This window comes from Malaya genurostris, chromosome 1 (genome assembly GCF_030247185.1).
Source record: "Malaya genurostris strain Urasoe2022 chromosome 1, Malgen_1.1, whole genome shotgun sequence".
In the NCBI taxonomy this organism is placed as follows: Eukaryota; Metazoa; Arthropoda; class Insecta; order Diptera; family Culicidae; genus Malaya; species Malaya genurostris.
The window spans coordinates 65,549,294-65,573,742 of NC_080570.1; the positions used below are offsets into that span (position 1 = coordinate 65,549,294).

The following is a 24,449-nucleotide window of genomic DNA, read 5'->3' on the forward strand; positions in this document are numbered from 1 at the left end:
TCAAGTTCTTTCCTGCGAAAAGATAAAAGAGCTTTGGGAATATCTGATATATGGTCGAAATGTGGAAACTCCAGAATCCAAAAACTTTAAAATTTTTTTTTCTCCTGAAAATTATGTGTGTTGTAAAAAAACCTCGATGAATTTCAGTAGGGAAAAATTAAACAGTTATAAGAAAAAGTCATCCACTTACCGGTCTGACATATAGATGGCGTCTCCAGTATAGCCTTCTGTACGCGTAGCGATTCACGTTTGATGTATTCAATTGACTCAAAACGGCTTCCCAGTAGCGGTCGTTTGAGTTTGCTGAATTTTCAGAAGTCACATGGAGCTGAATCAGGCGAATACGGTGGTTGCGGAACGATATTGGTTGAATTTTAGGCGAAAAAATCACGAAAAATAAATGAGTGATTTTGGAATCCATCGTACTTTCACTTTTCTTAGGTCCAAATGATCTTTCAAAATAATTTTTACTGCTCCTTCCGATATTTCAACGATCCCAGTAAGGTATCTGACTGTTAATCGTCGATTCTTGAGCACCAATTCTTTGATTTTATTGACGTGTTCATCATCAGTTGATGGCCGTTCTGGATGTGGTTCGTCGTCAACTCGTTCTCGATCCTCTTTGAACAACTTGTACCAATCAAAAACACTTGCTCACGACATACAATTATCGCCGAAGGCCTTTTGCAACATTCTAAACGTTTCGGCACCAGAAATTTGATTCCGCACAAAAAATTTAATGGAACTTCTTTGTTGAATAATTTCACGTATTGTAAAAATCGCTGATTGCACTTTCGATACTGCAGAAAGACAGGCGTATACTGAATACTAATGAATATTTTAACGTGACACTTGGCACAGATGAAATATTTCGACTAATAAGGTGCGAAATATAATTCAAAAGTCTTAGGACTTTTTGCTCACAGTAGTATTATTTAATGAAAACAATACTGTGTAAGCATGAAAATGGTTTGGTTAACATTATCCGAGTCCTGTTAAAGGCAAATTGACTGATATGCTGAATTTAAATATGATCGTGTGAAAACCGATGATACACCACGCTCTGACCTTTCAAAAGGCTGTTGTTTCGAAAATCGTCTCAACATGTCATTCTCCAGATTTAGCCCCTAGCGACTATTTTTTGACTATTGAGGCGCTTATTTTTTTTGTTTTGCACTACAACTTTACGAAATTGAAGATAACCCTACTATTGTAAATTTCCAATGGAATAAAATCGAAATAAATATGAAATATGCTAATATGAAAGTTTAAAATTTGAAAAAACGTAGGTTGTCGCGATAGATGTTAGGTTTCTCATCAATTGTTGCGATGCAACAAGGCGCAAATAGTACTTTGATTTTTCTGAACAAGGCTCTGAGTAAAATGTATTCATGACAAATTTATATAGACATGTGGGTAATATATCATTGCGAAAATCAATTCCATTCCAATCTATCAATTGCAAAAATGATGTGATTAGTGCATCATTCAATCCTTGTGAGATTTGTGAGAAAGAAAACGAAAGTAAGAAGATGAAAATTTAAGTGCTGTTTCGACCAAGAATTCTGTATAAAATGTTCAAAACCGACGAATGTAACAATGAGAGATTCTCTTTGTTTACTTTCTCTCTCGATTATTGCGAAATATTCCTGCTTTTTTCGGAAATTTCTGCAGTGCAGTTTGAAAGATGATAGCTTTAGTTATTATTATCGTTAAATAATTGGAGAGAAGGATTGCTAGGAGTACCGTAATAATCGAAAGAGAAATTAAACAAAGAGAATCTCTCATTGTTACATTCGTCGTTTTGAACATTTTGTACAGAATTGGTCAAATAAGAATGAGTGTAAATAGTTTCAATGTTTCATTACAAATTCATATCATGTCTATATTCCAAATTCAATTCATACAAAAAACAGAAAAAAATATGTTCGGAATTCAGACCCAGAATCCTGCTTCCCGGTTCAGATTTAGGTTCAGATCCAGAATCTAGGACTAGGACTTATGTACAAAATACACGAAAACCTATGTATTCCTGTCAGGAGTTCAGGTATATAACCCAGGTCCAAAATGCAGGCCTAAAATTATGATTTCGATTTTCGCTCAAAAATCCAGGTCCAGAATTCAGGTGAAGAGTCAAGGTTCAAAATCTAGTTTCAGGTTCAAAAACTCTGTCAGGAGCTGATTCGGGCTCAGAATTCTGGCCCAGAACCAAAGTCCAATTTCAGGTTGAAAATTAAATTCCAGAATCCAGATGCAGATTTCAGCTTCATGTAAAAAATCTCTGTCAATAATTTTAGTCCAGAATCTGAGTCCAATTTCAGAATTCAGAATTCAGATCCAGACTAAGAATTCCGGTCCAGAATCGAAGTCCTGATTTTAGGTTCAGAGTTCAGATTATGCACTCAGATCACAAATTCATGTTCAGAGGTTAGGTCAAGTTACTCAATTCAGGTCCAGGTTATGAGTTCCAATTATGGTACGGAATCCTGGTCTGGAATTCAGATCTTGGCTTAGAATCCATATACAGAATGCAGGTGCAGATTCAGAATCCAAATAAAGAATTTTGTATCAGTTTCAGAACACAGAATCAGAATCCAAGGTCAGAATGCAGGTCCAGAGCTCAGATCCTGAAACCTTAACCTTAAACCTTAAGGTCCTTAATCATGCTTCAAAATTTTGGCCCAGCTTCAGGTTCAGAATCCAAAATCAGGATCAAGTTCCAGTTGAGTAAAAATCTTGTTTGGAATCCTTAAACCCGAAACCTTCATCGAGAGTTCAAGCCAAGAAATCAAGTTCAGGTCTCGAATCCAAACCCATTCTCAGTATCCAAGTGTAGATTTCTGCCTCAGGCTCAGAATTCTGATTCAAAAACCATGTCCAGTTTCAGTATTCAGATCCAGAAACCTGGTCGAATATCCAACTCCAGGGTCCTGGTTCAGAATCCTGCTCTAGGTTTAGAATGTCTGTCAATAATTTAGTTTCAAGTTTAGAATTGAGGAATCCTAGAGAACTCAGGTCCAGAAACCAATTCAGGCTCACAGTTCAAGTGCAAAATAGGTTCAAAGTTCAGTTTTGGAAACTCTGTCAGAAATACAGAAAACAAAATTTTGGCGCAGAATCCAGGTCCAGAATCTATGTTAAGGTCTCTGTCATGAGTTTAGATTCACAATCTAACTCCAGGTCTAGAATCCAGATCTATGTTCCGAATATAAGTACTGAAATCTGCTTCAAGTTTAGAATCTATATTCGGATGAATAATCTCTTTCAAGAATCCAGGTTCAGATTCAGTATTTTGATCCAGAAACAACATTGTTCGATAGTTCAAGTTCAGTTCAGTGTTGTCCACATACGCCACAAGAAAACACGCATAATGAAGAACTTTTCTCCATTATCCAACAAAAAGACGGTCTGAAATTATGACTGACAAAATAAAAATAATGAAATCCAAAAACTGACGTCATAAGCTTTTAGAGACAGTGCGTAAACTTCTCCAATCCGGGGAAATCGCTGTGCCAATTGAACTACTGTGGATGTTATGATACACAACGCAGAAGACTTCCGGCTAGAAAAGAACTTGGTATTTGATCGGACTGTGCACGATCGGTAAAGTTCACATTTTAGTTGATCCCCTGTGATCCAATTTCGATTCAAATGAAAGGCTCCGCTGTTACCTTATTTTACAATTATCCAGACTAAATCATAGGTATTTGTTTTTAAAAATAATGATATATTAATCCTGATACCAGTTCTAAATGTCATAATCTTAATCATGTTCCGCTGCTCGTTTGTATCGAGTTGTGATGTTCCCCAAATTGGGTTGGTAAAGATTCCAGATTTGTCCATTTGTATAACATTATTGTAGTGGAGTTTAAAAATGTACTGGTACTGACAAAACACCGGTAGTGATTACGCTTACAGACCACTGTGACCGCACTTTTAATCGTATCTGTATGTAATTTTTACATCGGACCGGAGTTTATTGTGTGGAAAGATGATGCAAGTTGTTAATGTTATCAACAAGCCTACCTTCATTATATTCTCGAGTGATGCATCGGAAATACGAGATGTTGTTTCACTCGTACCGATCCGGATTAAATCGAGAAGTTTTATGCTGATCCGAAAGGGAAGTACAGGCACCCAGGCGTGGGCTTCACCCAATAGTCATACAGGCGAGGAAAGTGGCGAATAAAAGTTTTGCATTTTTATTACATTTTTCGCAGACATCCTTGATGGATAGTGGATCTTCACAAACCACAAATCACAGACAAACGGATTTTGTTAGCATCGATAAAAAAAGGAAAAAAATGTTTTTTGCTATGGTTTCCATGAGCATTTATTCAGTTATATTTATTATGATAAACACAATACCGAGTTTTAATATGTTCTTTCTGTTTGTCTGTGTCGACACGACATGAACGGGATAAAAATCGGGAAAGCATCGTAATGTGGTTTTAAACTGTGACGACGCTGCTGACGGAGAATGGGTTTACGATTTACGGTCCGTTACGCCGTTCGATGGGAATGCACTTTTCACGATATCGATCTCTACACAAGTTTATTGGAAACAGAATTGCAAGGAATTTGGCACGATTCTGGAATACACAGTGGCAATGTGAAGCGAGTGCATCCGAAACTGTCAAATCATAGACATTGCTGTTGCTTTGGCCAGTAATCGTGTACTGCACATCACAATTCGGTTACATTCGGGGTTCGTCTGAGACTCGATGGGAAAAACGGAAAATTAAAAACGGATTATCTGAGATATAGCAGAAAAGATCATCATAACTGCATTGAAGCCAGGTGCTCTTTCTCTCGTTCCTTCACTGGGCATTTTTATTGAATAAACTATATTCTTTATCGCATCATCCATACTTTTTTATTATATTAATCTTTGGACGATGTTTCACCATTCTGTTTTAGATATGTGTCCAGGATGAGACAGCAGGGAAACGTTTGCATTTGCTTTTTGAAATTATTAGGCAGAAATACAAAAACCGTGTCTAAAACACACGAAAATACACTTTAAACTAAATAGGACGAACGGTGTCGTTCTTTTTTTTTTTTTATTCAATATTATAATATAATTTTAAGGCACACTGCTTGAGCTCTAAGATGCCAAGGATATTTACTAATCTTAATTACGACTATATTAAAACTAGAATAGTATCATTATGTAATGCCGGTGAATTGGATATTGCATGGGGGCTTCCATATGGCGTTTGCAAATATCCATGTTGGCCGCATCCTTCGGTCCGTGTGGGTCCGCGGGAAACACCCCCAGGCTACGAAGGCCTGGCGGGTGGCCCGCATGCTGGTTTTCGACTGGAGCGGTCTTCCCTGGACGATGATGGTGATGTTACGGAAGAGATGAAGAAAAAAAAAAGTAAATATTGTGGAAACGGGGTAAAACAGGGGATGTGGGGACAAAATGTCTGAAAACGATAGAGATCTAATTAGTTGCCATCGAGATGGTGAAGAGACAGGGAAGGGGGAACGAAAAAGTTAGTGACAAAAAAAAGATCTTGTTAGTTCCAATGAAGATGGTGGACAGGGACGGGGATCGAGAGAATCGGGCGGATGTTAGTGTCGAACCTGTAGGTGGAGTTTATACTTTCTGAACGAGGATAAACACATTACACTTGTATATCAATGTGTTTAAGGTACTGGTATATGAGAAGCATATATGAACTATCCCGACTCGCCAACACATCCCGAACCGGAACCTCAGGCGGTCTACCTCGGGCCCTAAGGGATTCCAGTAGCTTCGACCTGGCGTCACGATACTCTACGCACGACCACACGACATGCTCGATGTCCTGATAACCGTCGCCACAGGTGCAGAGACCGCTCTCCGCAAGCCCAACACGCCGGAGATGTGCGTTGAAGGTGTAGTGATTTGACATGAGCCGCGACATAACACGAATGAAATCGCGACTCACGTTCATCCCCCTGAACCAAGGTTTCGTCGATACCCTAGGGATAATGGAATGTAGCCATCGTCCCAGTTCGCCATTGCTCCATGAAGTTTGCCAACTTTCGAGAGATTTCTGACGAGAGATACTGAAAAATTCATTGAAGCAGATTGGTCTTTCATAAATATCACCTTCCAATGCGCCCACTTTAGCCAATGAGTCTGCCTTTTCATTGCCCGGAATGGAACAATGCGAAGGGACCCAGACTAACGATATTAAATAAGACCGTTCAGATAAAGTTCTCAAATGTTCCCGTATTTTCCCCAGGAAATATGGGGGATACTTTCCTGGCTTCATTGCCCGGAGAGCTTCTATTGAGCTTAGACTGTCCGTAACAATGAAATAATGGTCTTTGGGCAAGGTTTCAATGATCTCGAGGGTGTACTGAATAGCAGCTAATTCTGCGACGTAAACTGAAGCCGGATCACTGAGTTTGTAAGAAGCGGTGATGTTTTGATTGAAGATGCCGAAGCCTGTGGACCTGTCGATGTTTGATCCGTCAGTGTAAAACACCTTTTCACAGTTGACTGTTCTAAATTTATTATAGAAAATATTTGGGGCCACTTGAGGGCGCACGTGATCCGGAATTCCATGAATTTCTTCTCTCATGGATGTGTCGAAAAACACAGTAGAATCAGAAGTATCCAAGAAATGAGCACGGTTGGAAACAAACGAAGAAGGATTAATATTCTGAGCCATGTAATCAAAATACAAGGACATAAAACGGGTCTGAGAATTGAGCTCGACAAGCCTTTCGAAGTTTTCAATCACCATCGGATTCAAGATATCGCATCGGATAAGCAATCGATATGAGAGATCCCAGAATCGATTTTTCAACGGTAATACGCCCGCGAGCACTTCGAGACTCATCGTATGAGTCGACTGCATGCAACCTAAGGCAATACGCAAACAACGATACTGAATTCTTTCCAGTTTAATGAAATGGGTGTTCGCGGCGGATCGGAAGCAGAAGCATCCATATTCCATTACGGACAATATCGTTGTTTGGTAAAGCCTGATCAGGTCTCCTGGGTGGGCACCCCACCAAGTTCCGGTTATTGTGCGAAGAAAATTGATTCTCTGCTGGCATTTTTGTTTCAGATACCTAATGTGACATCCCCAGTTGCCTTTGGAATCGAACCAGACCCCGAGATATTTAAATGTGAAGACCTGAGCTATGGTTTCACCCCCTAGTTGAAGCTGTCGTTGTGCTGGTTCTCGCTTCCTTGAAAATACAACCAGCTCAGTTTTCTCCGTAGAGAACTCGATACCCATTTGAAGAGCCCATGTCGACAAGTTGTCGAGGGTATCTTGCAATGGTCCTTGGAGATCGGCAGCTTTGGGTCCTATAATAGACACAACGCTGTCGTCGGCAAGTTGTCTTAGCGTGCAAGATGTGTTGATACATTCATCAATGTTGTTTACGTAAATGTTGTATAAAAGGGGGCTTAAGCATGAGCCCTGAGGAAGACCCATGTAACTGAATCGTATTGTCGACAAATCACCATGCGCGAAATACATGTATTTCTCGGACAACAGATTATACAAAAAGTTATTCAAAATTGGTGAAAGACCTTGCTGATGCAGCTTCTCAGATAGGATGTTTATGGAAACTGAATCAAAAGCCCCCTTGATGTCTAGGAAAACTGACGCCATTTGTTCTTTACGAGCAAATGCCATTTGAATTTCGGTTGAGAGCAACGCAAGACAATCGTTCGTTCCTTTGCCCCTGCGGAAGCCGAATTGTGTATCTGAAAGTAAGCCATTAGTCTCGACCCAATTGTCTAGACGAAACAGAATCATTTTTTCGAACAATTTCCGGATACAGGAAAGCATAGCAATCGGCCGATACGGATTGTGATCGGAGGCTGGTTTCCCTGGTTTTTGAATGGCGATAACTCTTACTTGTCTCCAGTCATGTGGGACAATATTATCCTCAAGAAGCCTATTGAATAAATTCAATAAGCGCCTTTTGGCAGAGTCAGGCAAATTTTTCAACAAGTTGAATTTGATTTTGTCTAACCCCGGAGCTTTATTGTTACACGATAAAAGCGCAAGTGAGAACTCGACCATCGAAAAAGGTGTTTCGTTTCTGTTAGATGAGGCGACGCGCATGATCGTCTGTTCCGGAGCAGAGTCAGGACATACTTTTTTAGCGAAATCGAATATCCAGCGGTTAGAATATTCCTCGCTTTCGTTCGTGGTGTTTTTGTTGCGCATTCGTCGGGCTGTGTTCCAAAGAGTACTCATTGATGTTTCTCTCGATAATCCGTCTACGAATCGACGCCAATAACCGCTTTTCTTCGCTTTAATCAAGCTTTTCATCTTAGCGTCTAATGCCGCGTAGTTTCTAAAATTATCAGGTGTTCCGTTTTTCCTAAACTCGATAAATGATGAAGTTCTCTCCGCGTTTAATTCCGAGCACTCTTTGTCCCACCACGGGTTGGGAGGACGGATGTTAGTTTTCGCGCCGGGTACACGTTTCGTCTGAGCTTGAATCGCGGTGTCGAGAATCAAGCCAGCCAAAAACGTGTACTCTTCCTCCGGAGGAAGTTCTTGTGTTGTTTCTAGTTTCTCAGATATCGAATTTGTGTAGCATTTCCAATCAATATTTCGTGTGAGGTCATACGAAACATTGATTGTCTCCGATGGTCTTAATCCGGTGGCGATTGAAATTACGATAGGCAGATGATCGCTACCGTGGGGATCAGGGATTACCTTCCACGTGCAATCCAACCGTAGCGATGTCGAGCAAAGGGATAAGTCTAGCGCACTTGGTCTTGCTGGTGGTGCAGGAATTCGTGTCATTTCTCCCGTATTCAAGATTGTCATATTGAAGTTGTCGCAGATATCATGGATCATAGTTGATCTGTTATCATCGTGAAGACAGCCCCATCCCGTACCGTGTGAGTTAAAGTCTCCTAAAACCAACGTCGGTGCAGGAAGGAGCTCTACGATATCACTGAGCCACCGATGCCCAACCGAGGCTCTTGGGGGAATGTAGATGGAAGCAATGCAAAGGTCCTTACCTTTGATTGTAACATGACATGCGACAACTTCAATACCTGGTATCGAGGGGAGCTTAATGCGATAGAAAGAATAGCACTTTTTGATCCCTAAAAGTACTCCTCCATAGGGATCATCTCGATCCAGACGAATAATGTTAAAATCGTGGAAGTTTAAGGGTATTTCAGAAGTTAGCCAAGTTTCGCACAATGCAAATGCGTCACATTTTAGATTATTTACTAGAAATTTGAAAGGATCTATTTTTGGGATGATACTTCTACAATTCCACTGTATAACAGTGATTGTATCCGTGACCTCGGTGGGTGACTTAGCCATCGAAGGATACGATCGCTGAAAGAAGGGGCCATTTTGCAGTCAACTGCTTCAAGAATGTTTTAACTGTAGGAATAAAAGCCATTATCAGGCTTTTAAGAGGTTCAGAAATATTGAAAGTAGACATGATCCAGTCCACAATATCAGAGAATTTAACAAACCCAGTATTTGGTAAATTCTCTGACTGATCTTTAGGGACTTTCGGGGGTTTTGAAGTCCCAGGAAGTGATGGAAATTCTTGCTCGGAATTTAATTTTCCAAGGCCTGGAGCTTTTTTCTCTTGTTTTTTGCCATCACTACCAGTTGTTGTAATTTTTCGAGACCCATCAGAGGACATCTTCGAACCCTTACTAGGGAGCTTTTGAGAGGATTTATTTCTTCTCTTTCTAATTGATGAGCTATGAGGGACAGCCGAAGATGTACCTTCGAGGGGGTCATCATATTCGCTCTCGTCAGTTGACAAGTAAGCGTAAGGATTTTCGGTAGGTGGCGTAGCACATTTCAACATTTCCGCAAATGAGCGTTTGGAATGTTGCTTGAGTGAACGCTTCATTTTATCCTTACGCAATTTATACACGGGACAATCAGAGAGGTCATGCGGCCCCTCCTTACAGTAGAGACACTTTTCATTGTCTCCACTGCAGGAGTTATCCGCATGACTCCCTCCACACTTTATACACCGGGATTTATTGCAACAATGGGATGCTGTATGTCCCAATTGTTTGCAATTGGTGCAGTTCATGACCCGCGGTACATAAAGACGAACAGGTAAACGAACTCGGTCCAGGAGGACGTAATTAGGCAAAGCCGAGCCAGCGAAAGTCACCCGATACGAGTCTGATGGGATATAGGACTTAGTCCCATCCTCAGCGGTCGATACTGAACGCAATTGCTTGCAGTCCAGTATCTTAACGTTCTTGAGTAGGGGGTTTTTAAATCCGCCTGCCCCATGCTTAAGAACGTCCTCGCAAGTCAGACTCGGATCGGTGATCACGCCGTCTATCTCGACTTCGCGAGCTGGTACGTATACGCGATACTCCCGCGTGAAATTCTCACTTTGAACGATCTCATTAGCCTGTTTTGCACTGGCTAACAAGACCCTAAGCTTGTCCGGGCGTACTTTTTCAATTTTTTGTACAGTATTGTATCGCGAGGACAGGTCATTAGAAAGTTTTAGAAGGTTCAATTTTTTACCATTCGCTTTGGTCCGGATGTAAACCGCATACGGTCCGGCCGAGAGTGCAAGCCCATCGGGATAGCTTCTAATGCGCGATTTATTGAAGCATCCATCTGATCATCAAGGGGAAGGTCAGGCAATTTGATATCGCCTGTCATGTCACGGACTTGTGTCCGTGCGGTCAGATTCGGGGTGCAATTGAAGTTTAATACCACCACAACAGAGAAAATAAAGTTTTACTTAGCTTAAGCTCCAAAACGGTGAACGGCTGCCAATACCCAGTCCGAGGCAATGGGTAAATATTCCTTCCAGTAGAGTGCAAAAAACCTCTTTCAGGAAAAAGCACTTTGTTTTGTCTCTCACTACACTGTCCAATGAAACGTTTCTCTTTTTATCACTATATATATTTATCACTGTTTCTAATGTACAACGATATATACGCGGCGCCCAGCGCTGGCGCTGGCTAACGGTACCGCACGCAGTGCTGCTTCACACAAGCTCACAGTCGGCCTTGAGAACGGATTAATTCGAATTATCACTGATGCAAACAATAGAATACGGAATGACCTTGATAACGGAATAAAACAATTCACCACGCGATTGGAGAAAGCCGAATTTACGTCCGATCGATCCGATAGTCACGGCACGAATGAACGGTGTCGTTCTGTTGACATTGACAGAAGCTGACGTCAGAATTCTTTAATTTGGTATAAGCACTTCATTGTGACAGTAAAAGATGGCACCAACGGTTTCAGTTTCGAAACCAACATCATTTGGGAGTCTCGTTCTCTACTAGAAGAAATGAGCATGAGTTGCCTATGATTTTTTTTTCACATTTAAAGGACAAAAATCATTTAAACCCCTTTTCAGTGCTTCGTTATTAACAACTTTCGATTTTTTGCTGCAAACTTAAGGAACTTTTGCGATTCGTCAATGATAGTTCTGTTTAGACCGCATCCTTTCAGTGCACCTTTGATGTGCCTTGTTGCGGTGAATAAAATCATGAATCAATAAATCACTATTGGCGTTTTTCATTGAAAAACACTGGTGGCGTGTATTGCTCTAGCTTTGCATTTTCGAACAAAACCAAATGAAAAAAAACAAAAACTGTTCGTGAGTGATTTACCGCCAGTTACCATAAATATAGCCTCGATAATCATGAAAATAATTTTCTTGAGCAACACTGTTTAAGTTGCTATGGACTAGTTACCAAGGAGCGCTATAACAAATAAACAAATCATTTGAGAAAGTTGTGAGTCGTTTATATGAATTTAAATTTTGTTTCAACATTCTTTTTAGATTTGCACCGACCACAATAGTACAATAACCAAATCTGGTACTAGAAGTAGTGTTGCGACAGAAAGGCGTCATCATATATCATTCACAGCTACCCATTAGCTATATCTGCAGTGTAGTCATCTAACTCATCCATGATGATGGTCTTCCTTTCTAGAAATATCCAGTCGAGTTTCCGAAACAAATCTCTTTTGCTTAACATACTGTCAACCAACTCGGAAGTTAGTACCAGTCTTCACGAAATGAAAATGAGACTTCATTGTTAAATTGTATCCGACACTCTTTACATTCGACTACTTCAACTAGTTCCAGCAGCCTTACGGTAGATCGTAGTTACAGTCTGTTTTCTGTTTGAGACACAAATAATCAAATTATTTGAAGGAGACCTGTTTGCACTGGAGGCTTTCGATGTGCACTTCAAAACCTATAATTTCGATCAGATCTAATATACTGAGAGTAGAAGTAGAGGATTTTCCAAAATAAAACAGCGTTTCACAACATGTATGCTAATTAGCAACGAGGGTTGAACGATTTGGAACAAGGGGCGAATTGAAATGGTTTCACTTTAGAAAGTCATTAGAAAATAAGAAATATGCTTTCAATACTAAATTCTGATGATCGGACTGATAAAAAATTTTGCAATGATGGATTGAATGACTGCAAAACTTAACACCATTTAAAAACTCATTTACATAGCAGATAGTCATTATAGATCTAAGTACGGTTACGTTGAACTATTTAACACACATCCATGAATATTGAATTGTCTGGAAGTCATTTTTAATATGTACGAGCATCAGCTAGCCTTAACGAAGACCTGTATCCGATTAAACTAAATGATAATTCCACTGGAGGCAGTTTGTTTTGTTTACATTTCCCAAGTCTCCAATATGCAGTAACCAAGGTTGTGGTAACTGTTATTAAAAATCAATAGTCTATAAACTTGTGTTGCCAGTTTCAATAGTTTTTCAGGCGATTTCGTTTTGACATTACCAGTTACTGAGGGGTAGTTAAATTTGCGATACAGTTTCGATAGACGAGTGGCAGGTCGTATCGTCGCTTAAATATTACTAATGTGCTTAATCAGTGTTAAGATTTGTTGCCCTATGTTTGGTCAACTTCAACTTGATGCATAAGTTTCATCGTGCATTAAAAAAAACAACACACACATCGCTTTTGGAAGATGTGCATGTGTATCATCATCCCGCGCTGCTTGATTATGATATTTACTCTTCAGTTGTGGGAATGGCATCAAAGCAAGATGACCATCGCGTCAAAATTTTGCTCGCGCATAACAAAAATTCAAACTAATCGCACATCAAGTTGACCAAATTTCCGAATGTGGCCAAGTAAACTGTCATCATCGTAATAACAATGTTTGGAGAACGTTTGTCAACAACCAAGAAGGGAAACTTTGTCGAGAGGAATCGTAACGATAAAAAAAGAAACCTGCTTTTTCAAGATTCTTCGTCTGAGATGTCGCAAAAAAGATGGGAGTGTCGACTACAAACGTGCACCAAACTAAAAACTAGTTGATCTATTGATTGTAAAAGTATAGAATATAACTATGGCATCGTCAAGCGGAATCTCAAGAAGACACAGAAGTGATTTTATCAAAAGATCTGAAACTGACACTTTTTGAAAGGTTTTCTTCGGACTGTCAAAAAACGATAAATGTTCTCAAGGAGGGGTATTTTTGATAATAGAGAAAATATTTACTGAACTATCAGATTTTAATATATAATAAGATATTAATTTTTATATTATTATGTATTAATTTTTCTGGGTAACCGACTCCTACTAAAATACGATGTATGAAACGACTACCTTTCGAAACTCATAAAACTCCGGCAGCCATATTACTGGCAATATATCACTCGATCAAGATCAATCGAACAACAATGCCTACGACATTATATTGATATTTATTCCTTATTTAAAATAACAACGGGTGTTTTTGGGAGGTTTGTTTTTTTTCAGCCATCTGACACCGGTATGTGAGCACCAGCCATTTGAAAGTACACTGATTACGTTGAGCCCCTTGCGGTTTGAGCCCCAAACACTGCAATGTTTTGATACTCATCGCGATCCTCAAATTGTGAAAATCTCCTGCACTTGATATCCCAAAACACTGTCTGCTGTATTTTAGATAAACCGACGAATTATTTTGAGAGACTCGACCCAAAATTCACTAAACGAGGTAAACCGTAAAACAATTGCATTGCTGATTGTTTACGTTACAATCAGCTGATTTTGAAGTTCCGATTTTGATCTCATTAAGGTAGCGTCTGACAGGAGGTCGGTTTTTTTTTCAATTGGGATTACTCTATTGTCTGAAAATTGCTTTGACAGTGTAAAGTGACGTCTGTACTCAGTATTATTTGGCAAATCATCATGAATAGGTAAAATCCAGAACAACGCTTCCAAATTGTTGAAATTTGTTTTCAAAATCAGTGTTTGATTAAAACTGTGATGGGGCTGGTGGAATCATCGGTCCTTACTTCTTCAAAAATGAGGAAAAACGAAGCGTTACATTGAATGGAAATCGATACAGAATCATGATCAATGATTTTGTTGCCAAATCGTCAAGATATAGATGTGGACGAAATTTGATTTCAACACGATGATTCCACTTGTCATACTGCGGCCGAACCAATCGACATATTGAAAGAATATTTCAACCAATATACAATATTTCGAAAAATGGACCGGTGAATTGGTCTTCGCGTTCGTGTGATATAACGCCATTTGTTTTTTTTGTGGGGTTAATTCATTGGTTTACGTGGATAAACCAGCAACGATCGATGCTTTGGAAACCAATATTCAACGTATCATTGCTGAAATATGCCCTCAAATGCTTGAAAAGGTGTTCGAAAATCGGACCTCCAGAATGATCTTAGTGAAAAATAGTCGTGGCGGCCATGTGCCCAAAATCTCATGTAAATGTTATATACCAAGAAATTATCTATTAAAATAAAAAATGATTATTTCAGCAAGCTCTTAAAAAACACATTTTAAAATACCAAATGTGCCTAATCCTAATCGCAGTCTAAACAATATACACATATGTCTTAGATTGTCCATTGATTGAGCAATCCCCGGATAAAGAGGAATATAATAAGGTATTGTTGATAAGAAAAAATATTAAATACCTTCAAGAAACGATCTCACCAGTATCCTGTTTCCTATTCGCATTGCTGTAAACAAGACATGGGGACCGCAAGATGATACATCACTACTGAAGAATATTTTAATATTCGCGGTTGTGTTTCCTGCAGACCAATTTTAGATTTTCAGGGAGAATCACTACGCTTTTTCACGCTTTCTATGGTTACTAGAATTCAAATATTCGATTAAATCACCTTCGGATTTAACTGTCTTCGCACAACGGATCAGGGTCATTTCGCCGAAAGCCATATCGCCGAATTGGCCACTCCGCCGAATATCATTTCGCCGATTCCTGCAATTGTCTTAATATTATAATTGGAATTGATTTAAAATAAACACAAATGAATTATAATACGTTAACGCCGGTTTGTTGACCTACAATTGTACTTCTTGAATAAAGATTGATTCATGAACCTCAGAATGGAGTTTCCAAGGAAACTTATTGACCAGTGCTGTAAAACTTCATTCAATTCAATTGAAACTGAATGTGGAACACATTGACGATCTCTCTAATGCAGTAAATTTCACTCTCTGACACACACAATGTTTGCTGACGGCCCGAACGGGCAGCATTCAATTCATCACTCGTTTCTCTTCAATCGAGGCTCAGTTTAACCACCGTCAGTTGATCTCTTGAAATGTCAAAATATCTCTTTCAATAGTGTGAGAGCGGCCTTCAAATGAGGTTCATGTAAACATTCGAATTGGTTCAAGATAATAGATGAAAGACAAACCAGATAGCTGAAATATCAATCACAGAATACACATAAATTAATTGTTTCCTCCTTTAGTTTTCATTTTTAATACTTTACTCCATTTATAATTCTCTTCGTTCGAATTTGCTTACTACCAAGAGCGAAGGCGTTGAAGCAGGTAGACTACTTGGCACTCGAAACTGAGCAAACAAAACTTCAAATGACTAGGTACGATTAATCAACTGACGATGAATTCCGGGAGCTTCACTTGAAAATGGCAGCAAAAGTCAAATGAATTAGTAGGGATATGCTGACTGTCAGCGGCCATAAATTTCATTTTCATATTATATTATTCGATTGAAAATGAAATTTTACCGCACTGTTATTGACTACTAGCCATTAAGCATCAAAACAATTGCATAGATGTATCTACCAAGTATATGTATGTGGTATTTTCCGTTTACTAAATGAAAAAATATCTAATGCGGTTTCGCCACATCGATTTGATTCGTGTGATGTCGTGTAACTAAAGCAAAGAAACCTAGCTTTGAGTAGACTGGACAAACGAGGCGATTACAGGATTGTATGCTTTCGACGGCGGGTCGGCCGTCTTCCCTTTCGACTAAATGACCCTTTCGGCTAAATGACCCTTTCGGCGAAATGGCCTATTCGGCGCAACGACTTTCCGCGAAATGATATATTCGGCGAAACGACTTTCGGCGAAATGGCATTCGGCGAAACGGCTTCGGCGAAATGACCCGCTCCCGGCACAACGACAGGTGGTACTCCGAAATCGGTTGAAAAAACGGCCTCATAATAAAATGTGAATTAATCAAATTTTAAAATGAAAGTAGAAATAATAAATTACAAAATTTAATTGATATTTTATATGATTTTGCTAGACCAACGACTTTATAATGCGAGTTTGAATGATGTTTGGTATGTGGAAAGATTCCTGCGTGCTTAGCTCATTGCAATGCTAATAGTTATCGGCACATTGCCGCGAAACTGAATTGCCGGTAGCGACACCTGCTAATGAGAAATGGAACCAAGAAAATAAAAGCAATCAAAGTAAACTCGGAGTAGAAGAAAATCGATTTCAAAGTGATTACTACTACTTTTATTCAGTGTAAACTATGATTAAACATGGAAAATTATCAGAAATGTGTGAAATTGGGTAAGGTTAGACAGAGCATTTGAAAAATAGTATTGACAATCTAACGTAAAACTAGTTTACACTGACGCGCCATCTAAGTTTCATTATTTGAACCTTCCTTAGGATGACAATTGAATTTTACACGGACTCTTATGAGGAACTCATATCATTTCAATTATATTGTAGAATTTTAGGATCTGTTACAAGAACTGTTCATTTGAAAATGTAAGAAAATTAATTTTCATTTGTTTCGTGTATTCATTTTCGATTTTATAAGATGATATGCAGAAAAATATCGAGATCCGAAATTTGTTTCGGTTCGGTTCAGGTTATTTTGAACGCTAGAGGAGACGGTTAAAACACTATTTCTCATCATAATATCGCATATTTGGTTCGGCTTGCGCTTCTGTACGGTGCTTCAAGTAACATTTCATGATGTAAAATTGGTATTGGAAATTTTAATCGTTAAAAACAGAATCTCGGATGATGCAAAAAGAACAGAGGTGGAAAATGATTTTTCTCACACTAAAATTAACATTTCGCTTGAACAACGTTGTAAATAAGTTATAAATGACTTTACAAGTGGAAATTAGACTTCCCTTGTATTTTGACAGATAACTCTAGCTGTGAAACACAGCATTAGATCGCCCATTGAACCAAATATAATGCTCCATTCTTAATAAACGTTAGTTTACGTACAATAAATTAAGATCATTACCACCTCAGAGCAAAAACTTTTTCTTCCACTATGATTTTTCAAATGTATTTGCCCGTTTTTATAAAAAATCGTTAAGAGGTAAAGTAATTAAAAATTTTCCTATCGATTTGACTTCTTTAACTGAAAGTATCATCTACATTTCATTTTAGTGTCATTGTGCCAATCAAATGAGATTTAGCATATCTATTAAAGTTTATGTTGATTCTGTGTATAACTTTTTCCGTATTTAGGCATACTTACCTGCCGTTTTTGGTCGTTCTGTAGGTGATTATAATCGTCCTCGTCTTCGATGAGCGTTCCATCGTGATCTTAAATGCTTTGTACCCGAAATCACTACATTAGAACAAGAGAAAACTTTTGAATTTTTATCAGCATTGAAAGAGAGTCAAATTAAAAAAGACTGATAAATAAAACAGCAGAAACGAACATTTACGAAAAAGTAACTCCAAGGCGAGACTCAAATCCGCAACATTCTTCTATTCGTTATAGATTGTCGTCCAACATCCTAACGACTAACCAGTCTTTCGTAGCCGTCCAATTTCGTACTTTTATCGATCGAAGGGTTTTTCTGAGTCAATCATATGCGTTATCTGCTAAAATATGCCTCTGTATTCCTCTGCTGGTGTCACAAGCTCTTCAACCACCTCGATATCGACGTCATTTATCAATAGTCAAGATGATAGGCGTGGTGTTTCTTCTCTAGAACCTGTTCAACTCATGTATTTGGTTCTCGACACATTTATAGCCACTCCGAGCCACCCAGCTTTGGCTTTAAGTCCGATGTATGTTTCCACCATCATCTCAAAGTAATGTGTAACAATATCAACGTCGTATAGAGACTTTCGGAAGATGCTAGCACTCGTGGGTATCCTCGATCTATCACAATTTCTAACGCAATATTAAACGAGAGACATGAAAGTTCACAATCTTGCCGTAGCCCTCGTCGCTCCTGTCCATAGTACACTCGAGCGATCTCGAGAGCGTCTCAGATATTCCGACGTAGCACTCAATTCATCGTTGCTTTGACCTTTTTATCCGAAAACCACCAGTTCATCCGGAAACCGCTACGGAGAAACTAGCAAAATATCACTTCTCACAAGCCTATATTAGATGATGCGTCGCAACTGCTTACTAGCATTACATAATCACAAAGATATACTTAACAATAAAAGCATGAAAAAATTAAACCAAATGTGACAGAAAATAAAAGTAAAAGGATAATTCTTAATATTCCTAGACGAGAATACTAACGATACTTCGATTTATTTCAAATATAATTTCACAATAAAATAACATTTTCGTCGAATAAGTAAGCAATCAATGAACTCATTATTTGTATGCTGATTGAAGCATTGTATTCTATTATCTTCCGAAATATACCGAAAATTATCTCGTGATGTGATTTCCCGTTTCCGTCAGATATCTCAGAAGCAAGACGGATTGGTAACAGCGATTTGTAATTGTATTCTCCTCAAAGTAAAATATTTGCGATTACGAATAGCACGATTTCACTCTTCTGTACTTGACGCGTGGTTCCGGTCGGAATGATTCATCCGCATACTTCCATTACCCCAATAACACGAAATGTCATGTGAGTTATGATTCCAACGGTAAACAAGGTTGCTACTCCAAATAAATAGTTGTTTCCATTCACATCTGAAAACCTGGAAATCTGCAAGCAATTTGGCTGATACCGGCATTCACGATATACCACTGAGGCAAGATAAGATAAGGTCGAGTGCGAACCTCAAGAAAAAGTACAGCTAATTTATTGCTCATGCTATAAAACGAGCTTACTTTCTCACTTCCGATATCAGTTCGCACTGGAATAGACAAACGTGAATATTAGCTGCACTACAGCATCAATCCACGAGTGTCGGTAAGATGAAGTCACTGGTTCTAGCCGCCGTATTGATCTCACTTGGTGCCCTGGTTGTAACCCAGAGTCACAACTACATCTGGGGATACCGAGGCCCGTACGATGTCCTGCTGAATCGCACGATCGCCATCAAATCCTCGTCGATGCTGCAAGTGAAGACCATGGATCTAGTGTATCCGTTGAAGGTATGTCCTGATTCGGAACCTATAGTAAGTAAAGAAATGTCAACCAAATGAATTCGCATTTCTAGGGTCAGTTGGGTCGCAACATCTCGGCCATTAACATCACCGACCAGTACATCAACGGCAAGGGAGGCTACGCAAGTTTGCTATCTGGTGGCATCGGTTTTAACCAAACAAAGATTCATCTGAAATCTCAGCGGGGCAATGGATTCAACTTTATTGTGGAGATTTATGGTCGCTAATTTCGGCCATAAAGACAAGAAGTGGAAAGGAACACGAATCAGTCATGGCAAACCGACTACCGGCTTGAGTGTTTTATTTCTCCGAGATGTCAGCAGTTTGGGTGTAATTAAATTGGCTGAAAATAAATGTAGATCGAATGTACGCTTATCAGTTAAAAGTAGCATCGAATTGGTCATCACGTAAAGCGCATTTCGTTGCTTGATTCTTAGATCTTATAACAAAAACAAACGAGATAAAAGATAACACTGTAAACAACGCATAGGGTTGTTCTAATTTTTTAACTCATCTCCTTGATCAAGTTGGCGTAACAATTCCAAAAGGTTCTAAATTCAATTGACAGATTCTCTTTCGTCTATATCTGCGTTATTATACAAATGTTCGTTACACATTTAGTACTGTTAGCAAAATGGAAATATTGTCTTTCATTCTACACGAATATTTTGTAAGTAAACGTGAAAATTAAGGGCTTATTGACAGAAGAGAAAGTAAACACAGAGACACTCTCATTGGATTACGTGATAGATCAATTGCTACTGCGTCTATTTTCTTTTGCGGAGTTTGAAAATATTAGTAGCATATAATCAGCAATCACTGAAGCCAAGTTCCATGTATTGCATATGGTAGATCCTTTTCATGAAACAGGTTAACAAATGAATGTTTTGTATAGAATTATGTATTCGCTAATAACGGCTTAACCAGGGGCAGTGATGCGTTTCCGTTTGGTTCCTTCACGCGACAGTTAAAAATGGAATTCACAAGTTGTTTCCTAAGACTGTAGATGTTTGCTATGAATTTCGTGTGGATGATAACTTTCACGATGCTTGCTATCTGGGCAGTCCTATATGAACGTCGCGCGAATCCCACAGATGAATGTCGCATGTGACAGTCATTAGCGAGCGCTAGATGAATGTAGTGGCGACAGTCTTACTCGTATTGGACGATGAATGCAACGAAAGAATGATAGTCATCAATTAGGTTTTGCACGATGACGACACAAATGAACTGCCGATGAATCAAGTTCATCTTTGACAGTTGCAGTGTACTTGTTTTGTTTTGCGACTGCATGTTAAAAATTGAAAAATGACGAAAAAGTGCCTGTTAAAAACGGAATCTACAGAGAAAATAAATAAAAAGATTGCCCTGTATGTGTTTCCAGCTTCAAGGAGTGATATATGTATGAATCAGTTGAGTGTGAAGCGACTTGCAATTTTTACATTCCAACGATGAACTTATAAACTGTAAACAAGTACACGTCGACTGTCAAAAAAAGTTCATTTTGTGAGGTTATGGCATGTTCGTGCAAAACCTAATTAGGTTTTACACGAACATGACATAACCTCACAAACGAACTGAATGAACTTTTTTCTACAGTCGCCGGTGGTTTCTTTACAGTTTAAAAGTTCATCAGAGGTTCATCCTTTGAGTTTAAAAATTTCAAGTCGCCTCACACCAGAGATGCCATTTATACAGATTTATCTGTATTATACAGATTTTTACATGCTCATACAGATTTAATACAGAGTACAGATTTTATACAGATTTCCTCAATTTAATACAGATTTATACAGATCTCACAAAAAGTAAGAAAGAAAAATTAAACTTTTCTGTCTAAGCTATGTTTTAGTATTTGATTCCAGTGATGAAATAAAAGTTTTTCAATCAACGGACAAATCACAAATTAATATGGAAATCTGTTGTGAAATTATATATTATAATTTGAAAAAAAATTGAACTGATATTCAAGGAAATAATGGCATCATGAAATTTTACTAGATAAATATATGGAATTACATTTCAATTGTTGTGGATAAAAAAATAAAAATAAAAAACTATGAAATTTCGTTGTTGAATATTTTTGTGTGCGCAGCAATGACTGATTGAATCTATTTACCTACAACCACAATCTTTTGGAATAACATCTTTTGGCATCATTTTATTGTAAGAATTTCATTTTATAAGTGAATACAGATAAATACAGATTTTTTATACATAGCAATACAGATTTTCTATGAAAATATCTGGCATCTCTGCCTCACACTAAACAGTTACAGAAAAAAAAACAAACAACCGGCAGCTGTCAAAGATGAACTTGATTCATCTTCAGTTCATTTGTGTCGTCATTGTGTAAAACCTAATAGGATCGGTTGCATTTTCTTTTCGGAGCGAATTTCATTTCTGGTTCATGAAGAAATCCATAACGGCATCATTAGTGACTGTTTTCATTTCGATACTGTTCTATGAAATGATCAATGTCAATAAACTATCGCGGGTTAGGGTTGCCAATCAAAATTCGCAACTTTTTAAAAATTTTCAAACATGAATTGAATGGAAATGGAAGTAAATATTGATCGAAAATCACAACATTTAAACATTTAAAGAAATGCATAAGGCGAAAATTTTTCGATTTTTGATAAAATATAAAACAATAATTGATTGAAAAAGCAAGTCTTTAGAGTTTAAAATTTACTATATTTATATACTTTTGAAGTGCATAGAGTTATCAACCAGCGCAAATTTACTACTTTTGAAAAGTTTCTAGTTTTATTTCAATGAAAAGAATAGTCAACAGTGCAACAAATTTACTAGAATCCATCATTTTAAGGTTTATAAGGTAGTCAATCAACGATAATTTTTGAAGAATGATTAAAAAAAGTATAAAAAGTTCAAAGTGCATAGAGTTGTTGAACAGCGAAAATTGACTAAATCTAAAAAAACTTCAAATATTACACCCAAACCTCCATTTAAGTAATAATCGGGGGTTCGTCAAATGAATCATGACGTAAAAATACTTAACGTAATTTGAAATTTATTACCTTAAATAAGTTGACGTTTTTTTGGGATTTTCAACGTGAAAGTGTTTATCTTTTGTGCATTGTTGGATATAATGTTACAGACCATCACAATATGGTTGTTTTTCGTCGCCAGCCACTCAAGGCACGGATGCTTTTGAGATCACCCTCCACTTGATCGATCCACCTTGCTCGCTGCGCTCCTCTTCTTCTTATACCAGTCGGATTAGATTCAAGAACCATTTTCACTGGGCTCCCGTCCGACATCCTTATGACATGCCCAGCCCATCGTAGACGTCCGATTTTAGCTGTCCGTACGATAGGTGGTTCTCCTAGTATCTGTTGCAATTCGTGATTGGGAGACGTAGTGTTTCTTCTCTCGAGCCTCTTCCTCTGATGTATTTTGTTTTCTACGCATTTATGGCCAGTCCGATACGCCTAGCTTCAGCTTTCAGTCCGATGTAGGTTTTCATCATCTTCTCAAGGTTACGTGTCACAATATCAATGTCGTCAGCGAAGCCAAAAAGTTGTACGGACTTTCGGAAGATCGTGCCACTCGTGTCGATCCTCGCTCTTCGAATCACACCTTCCATGGCAATAATGAACAAGATACAAGAAAGTCCATCACCTTGACGTAGCCCTCTCCGAGATTCGAAGGGACTCGAGAGCGTCCCAGATACTCGGACGTAGCACATCACTCTATCCATCGTTGCTTTGACCAATCGCGTCAGTTTATCCGGGAAACCGTATTCGTGCATTATCTGCCATAGCTGGTCTCGATCGATTGTGTCGTATGCCGCTTTGAAGTCAATGAATAGGTGATGCGTGGGTACGTTGTATTCACGACACTTCTGAAGTTCACGTTCGTTCGTGAGAAGGTTACCACTGGTATCTCTACACATTTCGGCCTGTGGCGTGAAGGCTCTACGTGAGCGGTTCAACTTCTCATAGAATTTCCGTGTATCATTTGCGCGGTACAGCAGTTCCATCGCTTCAATGACAATGTAAACCAAATAAAAAAAACTAGCCGGGTAACCTTTTTCTATCATAGTTTTGAATGTTTATAACTTAGCCATTCGCTGATGAATTAATAAAATTTAACTGCCAATCAGTTCGGAGATATTTAACTGAATTATTTCAGTATTTCAACAGTACACCGTTAAAAATCGGTTTGAATTAACCTATGTTTCCACGAGTCAATCTCAGTGTACCATAATGATGTCATCCTATGTACGCACCAAGAGGGGGGGGGGGGGTCAAGAGGCCCTAGCCCCTCCCGAAATTGGATACCTTCATATATGAAATACTATTCACACATTCATTTTTTTACATACAATAATACTAAAAAATATCATTTTCGTTTTAATACAAAACATTTTTGAGAGGCAAAACGGTGAAGGAAACCAAACAAACGTTTTGTTATATTATGAGGCTAGCACTTCTTCAGATTGCACTTTGAAATTGTGATTTCGAGAGTTTCGTGGTGATCGAAACTTCACTGTCGATGAAACCAGTAGCGGTGGGCCCTCTGATGTACTTACGAAGGACAATGTCAAAACTGCATGAAATGGTGCTGGATGACTGGAAAGAGAAGATGCGCGAGATACAACATACAACAGATACAAGATACAACAAGGATTAGTACATACCATAGTTTGAGTAATATTCTGCAGATGAAAAAGATATCCTGTCTCTTGATGGTATGTTTGCTCAGGATTAAGAAGACGAACGCGAGGGCACTTCGGCAGCATGTTTAGCAGTACTGATGCGGGAGAACTTTTGGTATCGATTGGTAACTGTTGACGAAACCTAGATCGATTATTATACGCCAGAGA

At 38.6% G+C, this 24,449-nt stretch overlaps 3 protein-coding genes across 3 annotated transcripts in view; 2 read left to right on the forward strand and 1 right to left on the reverse strand.

The window, feature by feature from the left end:
• LOC131440325 (uncharacterized) overlaps positions 1-17,838 on the reverse strand; it is a 233,637-nt gene extending 215,799 nt beyond the window's left edge. Inside the window, exon 1 of the mRNA XM_058611496.1 lies at positions 17,762-17,838. Within this exon, the coding sequence (XP_058467479.1) occupies positions 17,762-17,823 (62 nt within the window). The 5' untranslated portion in view covers positions 17,824-17,838. The remainder of the gene's footprint in view (positions 1-17,761) is intronic.
• The window catches only part of LOC131440328 (allatostatin-A), a 120,053-nt gene that overhangs the window by 64,042 nt on the left and 31,562 nt on the right, over positions 1-24,449 (forward strand). The gene's annotated exons all lie outside the window — the stretch shown is intronic.
• On the forward strand, positions 19,317-20,084 carry LOC131440329 (probable salivary secreted peptide). The gene is made up of 2 exons (XM_058611506.1): positions 19,317-19,585; positions 19,651-20,084. Exons 1-2 carry the CDS (start codon positions 19,406-19,408, stop codon positions 19,822-19,824), a joined length of 354 nt encoding a protein of 117 aa, XP_058467489.1. The 5' UTR covers positions 19,317-19,405; the 3' UTR covers positions 19,825-20,084.

Bases quoted from the DNA above. Each gene is read 5' to 3' on its own strand.
- LOC131440329 (XM_058611506.1), top strand. From the start codon at position 19,406: ATGAAGTCACTGGTTCTAGCCGCCGTATTGATCTCACTTGGTGCCCTG. The intron at 19,586-19,650 runs GTATGTCCTGAT...TCGCATTTCTAG, and splicing joins ATCTAGTGTATCCGTTGAAG to GGTCAGTTGGGTCGCAACAT.